The sequence below is a fragment of the Varanus komodoensis genome, unplaced genomic scaffold, assembly GCF_004798865.1.
Source record: "Varanus komodoensis strain SLA01 unplaced genomic scaffold, ASM479886v1 scaffold4, whole genome shotgun sequence".
Lineage (NCBI taxonomy): Eukaryota > Metazoa > Chordata > Lepidosauria > Squamata > Varanidae > Varanus > Varanus komodoensis.
In genome coordinates, this window is record NW_025335941.1 from 16,438,598 (window position 1) to 16,452,771 (window position 14,174).

The following is a 14,174-nucleotide window of genomic DNA, read 5'->3' on the forward strand; positions in this document are numbered from 1 at the left end:
AACATCTGGACGTCTACTTCCTTCTCTATTATATTTGTAGCTTGTAAGGGGACTTTCTGGTTGAGAGGTGTTCTTCGTAAAGCAACATCACCATATATAAATGCTGTACATAATTATAGTAGCAACAAGTTTGTAAGGTGGGAGGGGGATCAACTGAAACGTTGCATCGAACCACACGTCCGCTATTGCACAACTCGTGGAATAAACGCTATAAATGATATAAACTTAAGAAGAAGTACTGAAAGAAGCAATTCTCTGTGCAACGTGCTTAAAAGTCAGGCACCCAAACTGTTTCAAGCGCCATTATACTTAAACGCATATGATCCGTAAAGCAAGCGGGCGAAGGTACACTCTATGGTAGCCCTCTGGCGCCACTTCTCGAGCAGGAGAAAAATTGAAGGTACTTTTGCAGCTGCGCATGCTCAGCTCCGCCCTGGTTTCCGCAGCCATTTGCTTTGGCGATATCGCCTTTCCCTGCGCTTGCGTGAGAAGCAGGAAGGCGGTGCGAGCCGTGCACGCCGTTACATCCGCAAGGCCTCCCAATTCGGGTGTCGTCCACGCGTGGTCCAGAGCAGCAGAGATGGCGCTGCACATTCCGAAAGCCCCGGGCTTCGCCCAGATGCTGAAGGAAGGCGCAAAGGTGAGAGAGGGGAGCCCGCGTGGCCTGTGGGAAGGTGGCGGTGCGCGGAAAGTTCTGGAAGGGAAGCCTCGGCCTGGCTGTTCTGCGGAGCCGGTTCCACGCGCCTCTCAGGAGGCGGGGCTGCTGCGCCTCCTCGCGCTGTGCGGGTGGAAAAGCGCGCGCGGGCGCGCGCGCGAGGCTGTTAGACGAAGCAGGCGCGCGCGAGGGTGAATGTGTGTGTGGGTCAGGGCCCCCTTTTCGGTTATCGGAGCTCTCCCCGGCCGCCCTGCTCACCCGTCGGCCCACCCGACGTTAAAGGATCCGCCTTGAAGTAGGGGTCAGCCTTCGTGCTACCCGACGTGCTTCTGGTCACCCTCGCTGTTGCGCCGTTGCCTGGCAACAGGGGGGCTCGCGCACTGAGCGGGCGGGAGAACCGCCGCGTAGCGCGTGCCGACGGGAAAGGCCCGGCCCGCCCTGGCCCGCCCTTCCATTCAGTACTAGGTTCGGACTCTGAAGACTGGTGCCTGTCCAGAAGGACAGAGAGGGAAGGTCAGATGCGGGTTGGCTGCCTGGCTTAAATGTTTCTTGAACTACGATGCCTTGTAGTCAGGACCTCATGAGGCTCATGCGTTGGAGCCAGAGACCCCCGCCCTCTGCTAGTATTTGCAGAATTCCTCTTGCCACCCTCAACTCCGTTAACAACCCTGCCGTGGCAATTAAATAATGGTGGACATGTTGTTATTCCATGGGCACAAATTCCTTATTGTCAGGGGGCAACATGACTCTTGTATTTCCAGTATGGTTCACATGGTAAAGTATCACGTGGAGATGCTTTCATATACTGTACCTGGAGCTCGTAACAGACTGGCTAGTTCATTCAGGAGGAGGGAGTCATATCCTAATCCTAAACCATAAAGAAACTTTGAAGGTAATTACCAGTACTTTGAATTGAGCCCTCATGTCCTGTTTCTCTAAGGAAGACACATACTTCCTATATATGGGTCCAGTTAATGGCCTGTGCCTCACATTCTTGACATTATTCATAAGCAAGCATATGGTAAACAAGCTACACTGTTTCAAAGTTACAAATGTAAACATTCCTTGACTTGTCAAACTTTTATCCCAATTTTAGTTAATGTGAGGAAGGCAGGGAAACTTTTTGTATGTTATACCAGGATCTTTGGGGACAGAATGGAACAAAAAGATACTAAAATCATTGTGATTTTAGAAAGGTAAATAGCCATATTTCACATCATCTGTATAGCTGTCAACAGAACAAACATAGCAGTCCTGGGAAAAGAATATGATTCTCTTAATGATTTGCAACTTATCAAACAAAAGGAAGCAGAGACTTGGATAAATGAAACATTGTAATGCAGGGAACCTTTTTACATCCTTCCAATTTTTACAATTCGTTATCTGGAGTTAGGGATGAGCTATGAAGCGGACTAGTTAGCTGATGATTCAGTGTGGTCTCCTAAGTGCACAACAAATGTTAAGTGTACAGTGATGCACATTTGGGGTAAAATAGCCTAACTTCACATAGACAGTGATGGTGATGGCAAAGGACCTTGAGGTTGTGATAGATTAGTTCAGTGAAAACATTAACAGAATGTGTGGCTGCTGTGAAAAAGTAAATTAGTTAAGGACCATTGGGAAAACCTAAAATGTATAACTCTCACATAAATCATACCTCCCTGGCTTGTGTGACGTACTTGAGCAGAGTTGCATGTTCAAAATGGCAGCCCCATGTGTTACAGGATCACCATGGATTATATAGCCCAAGTAGGCTGTCATGTCAGGCGAACTACTCCACTGTGTAAGGTTGGTTGTTACAGGCAGAATGTTGCTAACCTGATCTTGAGGATGCATACTGGGAATCAAACCAAAATCTCAGATTATTAAGCTTAATATTCATGAAACTTCCCCCCTCTGTTACCTTAGGGACTGCTTCATCCTTTATGTCCCTGCCTGGTGTCTACAATTCTCAGGAGTAGTGCTTCTGATAGTGCTGCATGCTCTGGAGTATTAGTAATAGAGATGGCATTTAATGCTGCAGAACCTACTCGCTGGAATATAATTCTTATAGACATTATTTAGGTGTAGTCACTGTTGATCTTCAGATGTTTGTATGAATCCTCTTCATGCAGAGTTTCTCTAAAGAGTGACTCAGCTGAGTATGATTGTAATTTACCAATGATCATCTAACTCAAATGCCTTTTTAAATTCTGAAACTTAGTAGCATTTTAACATTTTGGGTCAAAACACTACATTGTTCTTTTTGAAGTTCACTTTAGAGAAATAATGTTTTTTAAAAAAAGTTAAATCGATGAAATGGAAGGTACCAATGTGTAGCACCAACTGGTTGAATATTTCAAATCTGCACTGCTCTTTTTCAAATACTGAACTGTAATAGTATGCTTTACTGGAAATGTGAAAATTCAAATTATGAGAGAATTTATTGAGTTTTGCAAGCAAATCCAAGAATTGCCTGGGGAAGTTTGTTGTTCCTCAGAAAACTATACTTACAGCTCAGACTTTGAATGAAAATGATCCATGTGTTGAAGAAAGCTCTGTTGAAGTCTTTAATTTATAGAAAGGACTTTTGAACATGAAAAAACACATATTATGGTTGTTAAACTGTATATTAGAAAGCATGGATGAGTAAAACCTTTGATTTGGTACCTTAAATACTAATTTTGAATTTGAATTAAACCTTTGGCATCCATCTTAGCATTTTACATGAAGGCTTAGAACTCCCTTTTTTTTTTACTTGTAGCATTTTTCAGGATTGGAAGAAGCTGTGTTCCGAAACATTCAGGCATGTAAAGAGCTTGCCCAGACCACTCGTACAGCATATGGACCAAATGGTAAGCCTCTTTAATACATTTGTAGGACTGTTCCTGCCTTACAAAGGTTGTAAAGGTTACTATTTAGTGTATAGTTCTCTTTGTAGTATTTCATAAACATATCTTATAAATAACATAGTCATTTCTTTGTTGACAAACTTGGGGAACAGTTCCATGGTTTGTTTGAAGAATTAACTGAAATCCTGTATTTCTGTTATTAAATGCTCAATGCAAAACACATAACAGTATTTGTGGTATGCTATTTTGTTTTAGGAATGAACAAAATGGTTATAAATCATTTGGAGAAACTTTTTGTTACTAATGATGCTGCCACCATATTAAGAGAATTGGAGGTAAAATCTTGTTTGTCTTTTTCAGAAACTGCTTAAAGTACACTGCATTGTATTTTGTGAGTTAATTTATCAATTAATTTACATGCCAATTTACATGTAAGACTCTGGGGTGGACCATTTTAATTCATGTTATAGTGTAGCAGATGGTTCTTTACTGAATATTCTTAGAGCTAATTCATAGTTTCCTTTGATATAAAATATTGAACAGGTTCAACATCCTGCTGCAAAAATGATTGTCATGGCTTCACATATGCAAGAGCAAGAAGTCGGTGATGGAACAAATTTTGTTATTGTTTTTGCTGGAGCCCTCCTGGCACACGCAGAAGAGCTTCTAAGAATGGGGCTTTCTGTTTCAGAGGTAATTCTAATTTCGCTTGCATTGTTATGGTTCAAATTAATTTTCCAGAACTCCATATAAAACTCGCAGCTCAGTCCTTTAGCTGCCTGCTCGAAAAGTGAGTCCCACAGAATTCACTGGGACATAAGATTACAGCCTTAGTTTCATTTTCCTCTTACTTTAAAAAAAAGTTATGTATGTATGTATTTATTTATAGCTTTTATATACTGTCCCTCTTGGAAGAACATTAATATTTTATTTTCTTTCAATCTTTTTGTCTCTCATCTTTCTTCCAGTTTTGGAACATAAGGTGGCTGACAACATACAATAAAAAATCACAAAATATAAATACAAGCATCCTTAAAATCACAGGAAATTATAATCAGACACTTCTTATCCCCTTTTGAGCCTTTCATAGAATATTAGGGAGATTTGTTTTCAGGGCAAAGAAACTGATTTTAAACTCAAAACAGTGACTTGGTTTGCATTATTAAATAAGCTATGATCAAAGTACTGCAACCAATGGGTTATTGTTTCTTTCTCCAGCAAGCCATGCATGCTGCCTGGATGGGGTGACATGAGAAGCTGCTCCTGGGGTGTAAATATGGAAACAGTACCCAGCATACATTGTAGTTTAAATAATTGCTTAATTTGATCAAGCAGACTGCTCCAGTGTATATGATAGTATTGATATATAGCTATATTTAATTGCAGGTGATTGAAGGTTATGAAAAAGCTTGCAGGAAAGCCCTAGAAATTCTACCTGATCTAGTGTGCTGCTCTGCAAAAAATCTTCGTGATGTTGAAGAAGTTGCAACTTTATTGCGAACTTCAGTAATGAGTAAACAATGTGGTAGTGAAATCTTTCTAACTAAGCTTATCGCTGAGGCCTGTGGTGAGTAGATATTAGTGCTAAACTTTGCCTAATCTTTATAACACCTTGTAATTTTTCCTGTGCTGATTGGGCTAAACATGGTTTTTGTAATAAGAACCAAGGTTGAAGCCACATGCTGTTCTCCTTTTAATTCTGAATTTTGTGTCAAGGAATGTTGTTTCTCACAGTTACAAATGTTTCTGTCCTTGCATTGCTATGTGGCTGTGCAAGAATAATGTATATCAGTAGAATAAAACTTATTCATAATGTAAAACATAATATTTTCCCTGGCTTCATTCTTATATTATTTAAGCCCTATCTACAAGCAACTAAAATAATCAAATTAGAATTTGATATATGGCAGCCTTTCCTGAAATGGTATGCATTTTCTTTTCACTCTTACAGTATCTATTTTTCCTGAATCGGGGCACTTCAATGTTGACAACATTAGAGTGTGCAAGATCTTAGTAAGTTGTCATTTCTTTTTATTTTCATTATTGCTAGACTAGAAGCTAACAGTGTTTATACCTGGAAGTAAGTGTCATTGTTCTTATAACTTTCTGATCACTGTTATAGCAGTTTCAACATCATTTTAAAAAGCTTGGAGCATTGGGAGTAGAACATTTTGGAGGGGGAGAGGTGGGAGGCAAGAGAGAGAATGAGAACACATGCACGCACATTTTATTTATTTATTAAAACATTTTTATGCTGCCCTATTCGCCGAAGCCTCGGGGCGGCTTACAACAATAAATACAACCAATAAGTTAAAATATACATATAAAATAATCATAATAATTTAAAACACACATTATAAAATAAGCCGCCCTGACCAGATAAAATTCAGTGGTATTAACATTTAAAATGTTGCTTAAATAAAAAGGTCTTTGCCTGGCGCCGAAAAACAAATAACGACGGCGCCAGGTGGACCTCTCTGGGGAGCGCATTCCATAACTTAGGCGCCACCGCTGAGAAAGCCCTCCTCCGAGTAGCCACCCTCCTAATTTCTCTCACGGAGGGCTCCCGGAGAAGGGCCTCTCCCGCCGATCTCAGGGGGCGACTGGGCATATATGGATGTAAGCGCTCCTCCTACAACATTAAGATTATCAAATACTAACACCACTCATTTTTTAAAAAGATGAACTTTAGTTGAAGCCAAGTAGAGGAGAAGGTGTTAAACGCAGCAGTTGAAGCTTTAAGAGCTGGGGTCCTCAAACTTTTTCACCAGGGGCCCAGTTGAAAGCTGCCAGTGCTGGGCGCGGGCCGGAAAGGTGGTGCTGGCGGTGCCCACAGGTCGGGGCGGGCATGTGGTGCAAGGCAGGCGCATGAGGCAGCAGCTTGCTCACTTTTCTCCGAGCAAGCAAACCGCTGCTTCCCTGCACACAGGCCGAGGTGAGCAGCGAAGGGTGCGCCCGTGGGCACGGGTGCATGCATGGCAGGTCCAAATGGGCATGGCAGGCCAGATAAATGGGCATGGTGGGCTGGATCTGCCCCCCGGGCTGTAGTTTGAGGACCCAATCTTTAGAGCCTTCAGCAGACTTTTTTTTTTTATAAAGGCTTCGTAGATAACATGCATACATAAGTAGCTGAAATTCTAAAGTTGATTTCATAGGAAAGCAAGAATACTACCTTTGATACAGTGGTGAATCACAATAATCTGTTTTATTAATGGAATAAGTGGGGAAGATGAGAACATTTGGACGAAGAAATCTTACTATGTGGAGTAAAATGTTACTTTGTTAACTGGATAGAATGCTGATTATCACTTACATTCTTTCAGGGATCTGGCATTTGTTCATCTACAGTATTACATGGCATGGTTTTTAAAAAAGAAACTGAAGGTGATATTACTTCCGTCAAAGATGCTAAAATAGCTGTGTATTCTTGCCCTTTTGATGGTATGATAACAGAAACTAAGGTATGTGATATCTTCTTGTCTTTTGAAGATTACTATTAAAGTGTTTATATCCCTGCTTTTCAGCCAGAAAGGCTTCACAAGTTTATAGAAAAAAGAAAACCAGGAAACTCAGGCATTTGTTCCTATGTTATTAGCTTTCTGTAATGATGATTTGTAATGCTGCTGTAATGCAGCCATAAGATTGAAGCAAATAGAAGAGTGATTGCAGATGTTGGTTGGTTATATTTCTACTGTGGTTTATTGAAGGCAGTCCCTTTACATGGTGGGACCCTCCCAACCATTTGGCTGCATTACAACTAGATTCTGGAATTTTGTAGACTGCTAATCTCGGTTGTTTTTTCAACATGCATACTAGTGCTTTATTGAAACTTTTGATGCCTTTTGCAAAGCAGGCTAAAGCATAATGTAATCCTGGAGAGAATTTTTGTATATTTAAATCCTCTTTGAGGTAGACTGTTAGATTAAACATACTTTGACATTTGATCATATAGAATCTTCTGAATAGTACTCACTAGGAAACAAAACAGTGTTCATTATTTATATCTGTGCATCCATATTTTCCTCAGCAACTCTATCTTTGAACTTCATGGAACAGTTTGCATAATCACTGCAGCACACTGTGTACTTTTTGAATATTCAACCCCTAGTAGATATTTGCCATGGTTTGTATTGTCTGAACCTGGGCAGCAGGGGTTGTCTTAGGGATAAACTGTGATTAAATAATCCTACAACAAGCCACAAACATAGTATAAATGGACGTGAGAGAGTTAGCTTTATTTTTACTTGCAGAGATTTGATATACAGCTTTTGTGACTGATAGGGAAAATGTTCTTTGCCTGCAGGGAACTGTACTGATAAAGAATGCTGAAGAACTGATGAATTTTAGCAAAGGAGAGGAAAACTTAATGGAGTTACAAGTCAAGACGATTGCTGATGCTGGTGCAAATGTTGTAGTTACAGGTGGAAAAGTGGCAGACATGGCCCTTCATTATGCTAATAAATATAATCTAATGATAATCAGGTAAGACTTAGAAAGATGTAAATACATATAAATAAGACAAAGATGTCTTATTAACTACATAGTATACTTGTTTCAGAACATGAGTTAGCAATGCACATGTGTGATAATATAAGGTAAAACTAGACATGACGTAAAATGCATCTTTGAAATCCTTGCTTGGGATTTGCTTTCCTCCCACTCCTTCACAGGATCTGAGATAGTGGCAGGAACACAGCTCAGATGTGTTCATTCCTAGGCTGTACATTGTTTTTCATTATTTGCTGCAAATTTTGTTTATAAGGAGGTGGGTTTTTATTTTCTACATCTAGTATAAACTTAACAGATCCAACTTAAGTTTTCTGGCAGTTGAGACCTTTATTACTGGGGAAAATCCAGAACTGTGTTTAACTAAATGTGGTATAGTAGTGCAAAGTCCACCTTTTAGGGCATTCTGTTCAATCTGTTACCAGGATCATAACTTGTACATAAAGCAGAAAGACGTTAGGAGGTGGATGCTAGTGCAGATTTCTCCAACAGTGCTACCCTCCAAATATTTTTACTCTAAATACCAGCATTCTTTACTGTGCTGGCTAGGTATGATGGGAACTGAAGTCCAAAATATTTGAAGGGAACCAAGTTGGGGGAAGTTGAACTTAATGATGAGATTATTGCAAAGAATGCTTGGCCTTGTATACTTTGGTCTCCTGGAGCAGGATATCACTTTATGAAACCATAATGTGAGTTCTGCATTCCTGAAGATGGATCGGTGTATGCTTTCACTTTTTATGCAAATACATGTATGTGTTGTGTGGGGAGAAATCAGCTAGTTAGGTGCTATGCTCTTCATTTCTTGCAGAAGTCCTACGATAGCCTCTGCTAAACAATTAAATGTTGATACTCAATAAACATCTCTGAAAATGTTTGTTCCATTGTATTAACAAGCATTTCCAGATTATGGAGAATTTTTCCACCTCTAAAAATGTATTTATACATGTGCATATGTTTCTTTAAAGGTTGAATTCTAAATGGGATCTCAGAAGACTGTGTAAAACTGTTGGCGCTACAGCCCTTCCCAGACTGGTATGTAAAGAAAATAACAAAAGTTCTTTTAGTGTAGGTATACTTATTCACATAGGTATAATCCTGTTCCATTTCTTTCCCAGACACCACCCAATCTAGAAGAAATGGGTAGTTGTGATAGTGTGTATTTGTCAGAAGTCGGAGATACTCAAGTAGTTGTATTTAAACATGGTATGTTTATCATTTTAGTATACTGATTTTCATTTGTTGTCTTGGTTATATTACATATACAGACTTTGCATTAATTGAATTTCACAATTCAGATATTGATTCCCTCCTCAGAAAAGGAAGATGGTGCTATTTCTACAATAGTAATTCGTGGCTCTACAGACAATCTCATGGATGATGTAGAGAGAGCTGTGGATGATGGTGTCAACACTTTCAAAGTACTCACTCGCGTAAGTAAACTCCTGTGTGCAATGACATAACACTTAAGAAGTGGGTTTTGTTAAATGCAGATACTAATCAGACAGTTGCAGAAAGGCTGGTATATTCAAATATCCCATGTATTTTGAACTTTATAAACTAGTACATGGGATATTGGAATTTACTACAAGGGTCCATTTGGCATGTCATAATGCTATAGGAGAAAGTGTATACTGTTGTATATAGATAGTAAATCTTAGATAATTTTAGAAACCAAAACTCTTCTAAATTTTTGTGCTTGAATTCTAGAAGCCCTACCCTTTCAAATATTCTTTCTGTCTATTCTTCTGTAGGATAAACGCCTTGTTCCAGGTGGTGGTGCAACAGAGATTGAGTTAGCTAAGCAGATCACTTCATATGGAGAGGTAGGCTATACAGAATATTAATGAACTTTTCATTAATAAGTTTAGCTTTTCATATAATACAGCTTACCCATATCTATCTTTAGACTTGTCCAGGTCTTGATCAGTATGCTATCAAAAAATTTGCTGAGGCATTTGAAGCTATTCCTCGAGCACTGGCTGAAAATTCAGGAGTTAAGGCAAATGAGCTTATTTCTAAGCTTTATGCAGTACATCAAGAAGGCAACAAAAATGTTGGGTTTGATATTGAGGTAAGACTAATCTCCTATAATGTCCAACAGTGTTAGTTGCTCAAGTACTGTGGCTCTGTAATGCTTTCTGTGGGTCTGCAAGAGAATACTTAATAACTTTAGATAAAAGACAGTAACGCTTGTTTTGTTAATCCTTCACTGATGGTACAGTCACTTTTTCTAGTTGAGTATTGGATTCAAATGTACCTTGGGAATGCTGTCCAAATAAAATATTTGGTGAACATTATTGAGCATTTCCAGGAAATGGTATAAGGTGCATGCAAGTCAATAGTTGTCTAGAATGTAAAACAGAAAAACTTACACTAATAGCAGGTGATCTTAACTAATCTCCCCCTTTTTTTAAATTTCTGCCAACATGCATCTAACATAATTAAATCTGTTGTATAGGAATTAACAGTCCAATAATCATGAGTTGTGAATTGCTAGTTACAAATACATCTCTTAGAACTTGCAACCATAGGACAAGAAGTTTATGCATATTTTACAGCCACATGACTAGGAAGGGCAAAATGGTTACATGCAACAAACTCTTGGTGAGATTTTCCCTTGGTGAGTGACAGAGATTGTACCCTTTCATGTTGTCAGAGGTTTTTAGGGACACTCGGGGCAAGCTAGTTACGTTCCTAGACTCAGCCCAAAGTTTGATCAACTTGGGACCAAAGTCTGCTTGAAAGTGACATTTGGTGGGTTGTTCAGCTCCTTAACAATAAAGGCATTTTTAAAAATTGTGGGTTTACATGGCATGACAAGCCATCATGATATTTTATCTTTGTTGTTGTTGTGTTGTTGAAACCCTGCTGTGGTATCTTGGTGTAGTAATCATGAACTGAAGGTGTCTGTTTTATGGTTTCTTGGTATCTTGGTGGCTTGTGTCTTCTAAACTCAGAAAGCCCAACTTGTCCTGGTACCAAGGCTTGGCAAGGGCAGCCTGCAAGATCATCACTGACAATTACTGTTTTGCATAGCTGACAGAGGTGCCCTTGCTCTGTATGTTTCCTGCCCTAAAGATCATCTCTGGAAAGGAGCAGCAACACTCAGTCTCACACTGCTGTCTCCCTGCATGTCTGAGGGAAGACCATCTCATGAGCAGGAGGGCAGAAGGGGCAGGTCTGCACCATTTCAGTTGATTTTGCTGCTGCTGTCCATTTTTGCTTCCACTTCCCAGTGAGGCTTCATAGGTGCTGGAATGGGTACACCTCTCTGGCAAGTGGGAGTGAGAAGGGAGAAGAACTTGCCCTCTTTGCTGCCAGTTGCAGGAAAAGTGCTTGGGTGGGCAGTGGGCTGGGGATACCTCTCCTGGAAGTGGGGATTAAAAAGGGGGATGAAGCAGGGGAATCTGCAGTGTAGTGTTGTTCCCAACTGGGCACCACTCCTCAGCTGATTTTACCCCTTCCTGTGTGAGAGGGGCTTCACATGCCACCTGATCTTCCCAACCTTTTGTCTGCTCCATGCTCAGGCAACCCGTCCTGCTTCAGTAGACCTGCTGTGCTTCAGGACAGGAGCTCTGTTTGCACAACAGAAACTTTGACAGCTGTGGCGAGCTGAACCTGGTGTGCTTAGTTTTATATTACATATAGGCAACAACTGTGATGAATTTCTGATGTAATAAACTGGGTGTTACTGAAATAAGTCAGTATTGAAAAGTGTGTTTTAGGTTTGTTAACCATTACATGAGCGGAGCTGGCTTATGCTGGGGGTCGGACTAGATGGCCGAGGAGACCCCTTCTGACTCACTCTGTAAAGTTAAGGCTGTTAAAAGATCCAGTCATAGCAGAATGGCTTGGTATAAATGTGAGTGCTATGAAGAGATCTAGCTATGATACTTTTACTAATATTTAACAGGCAGAAGCAGCAGCAGTGAAAGATATGTTGGAAGCTGGTGTACTAGATACACAACTTGGGAAATACTGGGGTATCAAATTGGCCACAAATGCTGCAGTAACTGTACTAAGAGTTGATCAGGTAAGTTGGTATATAGACTTTTTAGTGCTTTGATTCATACAAAATATATTATGCAAAGTAGTAATCTGTTGTGACAAACATGTATGGTTCTTAGAAATTAGGCATGATTGGAGGTTCTGCCTTAGTTTAGTATTCTGTGTCTATGTGTAGTCTTGTTTGAAACCACACATAGCCTGTTATATTTTGAAATGAACACTATATTATAAAATACAGTAGAATGATAGAGTTGGAAGGGGCCAGTAAGACCATCGAGTCCAACCTCCTGCTGCACTTCCACTTGTGATCACCCATCTGGTTGCAGGTCCACACCTTTACAGCTTAGCAAAGGTGACATGACACACTAACTCCATGTATAGATGTGTAAGCAATGGTACATAGTGACTTTTTAAAATGGTATTTAGTGGAAATCTATATTTGATGTGAAATTTCTATAGATTATTATGGCAAAAGCTGCAGGTGGTCCAAAAGCACCCAAAACATCAGAACACTGGGACAAGGATGACTGGAAAGATGGCCCTGAACAGTAGCATGGCGTAAGATTTGGAATGGTGTTTTCTGTTGATAGGAACACAAACTTTGCATGAGTATCTTTTTATTCTGCCTGAAGTTGATGGTTGCATTTTTGCTTCCAAGATCACGTGTTAATGACATCACCATATAACAACCTTAAGAGTGCTGCATAATAAGCATTTCTAAAATGTTTTAAAAATAAGTATGCATGATTCCATTTGTAGTATAAGTTAGTATCCAACTTGTCATTCCATGAACACAAATGATGTGCTAGAGGAAACTAGATTTTGAATCATGCACAAGATAATCCATCTGCTTATTTCATTATATTAATGGCTTTATAAGTATTATTAAATACTAAAGCTATGGTTGTACCAGTGGCTGTGCCTTGTGCTTGCACAACTCATGGTGCAACTGAAAGATGGAGGTCTCCTAGCATTATTACAAGTTTGCAGAAATGAATGTTGGATACCGTCTGTACTGTGCTAACCCTTTATTTGGCAATTTTAACATTTTGTGCAGGTTGCTCTTTAACACTTTGGTCACGGTGGCTGTCACTTTTTACAACACAATGCACCTAAAGTTAACCTGAGGATGTTCATGCTGAGAGAACTTCTGTAGGGCTCGATCATTGTGTTTTGAGACATTTTTTGTGACTGTAACCATAGACCAGAAATAATGCATGTGAATAATTTTAAAACATTTGCAGGCCTCAGAAGAATTGGATGATGTTGCAGTTGTCCTGTCTTTGTAAACTGAGTCAAAATGCTGTCTGGTTATGAGACTTATTAAAAAATGCATGCTGCCAAGACACAATACTTGGGTTTTGCAAAGGCATTGTTTTTTTCAGGGCAATATGATGCACTGAAATACTTGTTTTGCTTGGTTTTAAATAAATATAAATGCTGATAGAGTACTGATTGGTAATCGCTATCCTGTATTTTTTAAAGTCATTACCATGGTATATAATTATGTGGGTAACTATTACTGAATTAAAGCATTAATTACTATAGTTGTAGTATTAGAGTTCCAGTGTTCAAGTTATAATAGATATACATCAAATGGTTAAAATCCAGTTCTGCCATGCTTTAATTCAAGTGGACTACAGGGTATATAATCCTAATTTGCTTCTTTTTCTTGTAGATCATCATGGCCAAACCAGCTGGTGGCCCCAAACCACCATCTGGAAAAAAGGACTTGGATGATGACCAAAGTGATTGAAACTGTTCAATATACATCTGTCTTGAGGAGCTTGTGTACCTTGTCACGTGAATTCCTTTTAAATTATGAAACAAATCTCTACTAGATACTATTTCAATAAAAACAGTTTCAATAAAAGATGCATCTTCCTGGTCTAGTACACATAACTGTTCAAAGTGATTTAATGATTACCATAGATACTAACTTCTAGTCAATTTGAAATTGATATGAATTCTTGCTTCAAAGCTATCTTGCATTTAGTTCATTGTTCATACAGTATTCAAGTTTAAGAACCTCTCACCCATATGGAACAATCCGACATCTGTAAATGCACGTTTTCAGTAATCTACCTTATTCCCTTCTGTCCCATTCTGACATTTTTCCATCCTAGCTATTGGTTTCATTTCCTTTTATCAGAGCTTTCTTTTATTCTCTC

The 14,174-nt window shown here is 39.4% G+C and overlaps 1 protein-coding gene across 3 annotated transcripts; it reads left to right on the forward strand.

Moving 5' to 3' along the window:
• Window positions 1-463: 463 nt before the first annotated feature.
• On the forward strand, window positions 464-13,882 carry CCT8 (chaperonin containing TCP1 subunit 8). Of its 3 annotated transcripts, XM_044442711.1 has the most exons (16): window positions 468-640; window positions 3,399-3,489; window positions 3,742-3,821; window positions 4,030-4,179; window positions 4,873-5,053; window positions 5,438-5,499; window positions 6,810-6,947; window positions 7,790-7,968; window positions 8,961-9,027; window positions 9,111-9,198; window positions 9,310-9,425; window positions 9,747-9,818; window positions 9,902-10,066; window positions 11,909-12,028; window positions 12,463-12,561; window positions 13,682-13,882. In XM_044442711.1, exons 1-15 carry the CDS (start codon window positions 581-583, stop codon window positions 12,553-12,555), a joined length of 1,662 nt encoding a protein of 553 aa, XP_044298646.1. In that variant the 5' UTR covers window positions 468-580; the 3' UTR covers window positions 12,556-12,561; window positions 13,682-13,882. The 3 variants fall into 3 exon arrangements, with proteins under 3 accessions (XP_044298648.1, XP_044298647.1, XP_044298646.1); XM_044442713.1 differs by lacking the exon at window positions 11,909-12,028 and having other exon boundaries at window positions 464-640; XM_044442712.1 differs by lacking the exon at window positions 12,463-12,561 and having other exon boundaries at window positions 467-640.
• The last annotated feature ends 292 nt before the right edge of the window (window positions 13,883-14,174 follow it).

Bases quoted from the DNA above. Each gene is read 5' to 3' on its own strand.
- CCT8 (XM_044442711.1), top strand. From the start codon at position 581: ATGGCGCTGCACATTCCGAAAGCCCCGGGCTTCGCCCAGATGCTGAAG. The intron at 7,969-8,960 runs GTAAGACTTAGA...GTTTCTTTAAAG, and splicing joins TATAATCTAATGATAATCAG to GTTGAATTCTAAATGGGATC. The intron at 9,819-9,901 runs GTAGGCTATACA...ATCTATCTTTAG, and splicing joins AGATCACTTCATATGGAGAG to ACTTGTCCAGGTCTTGATCA.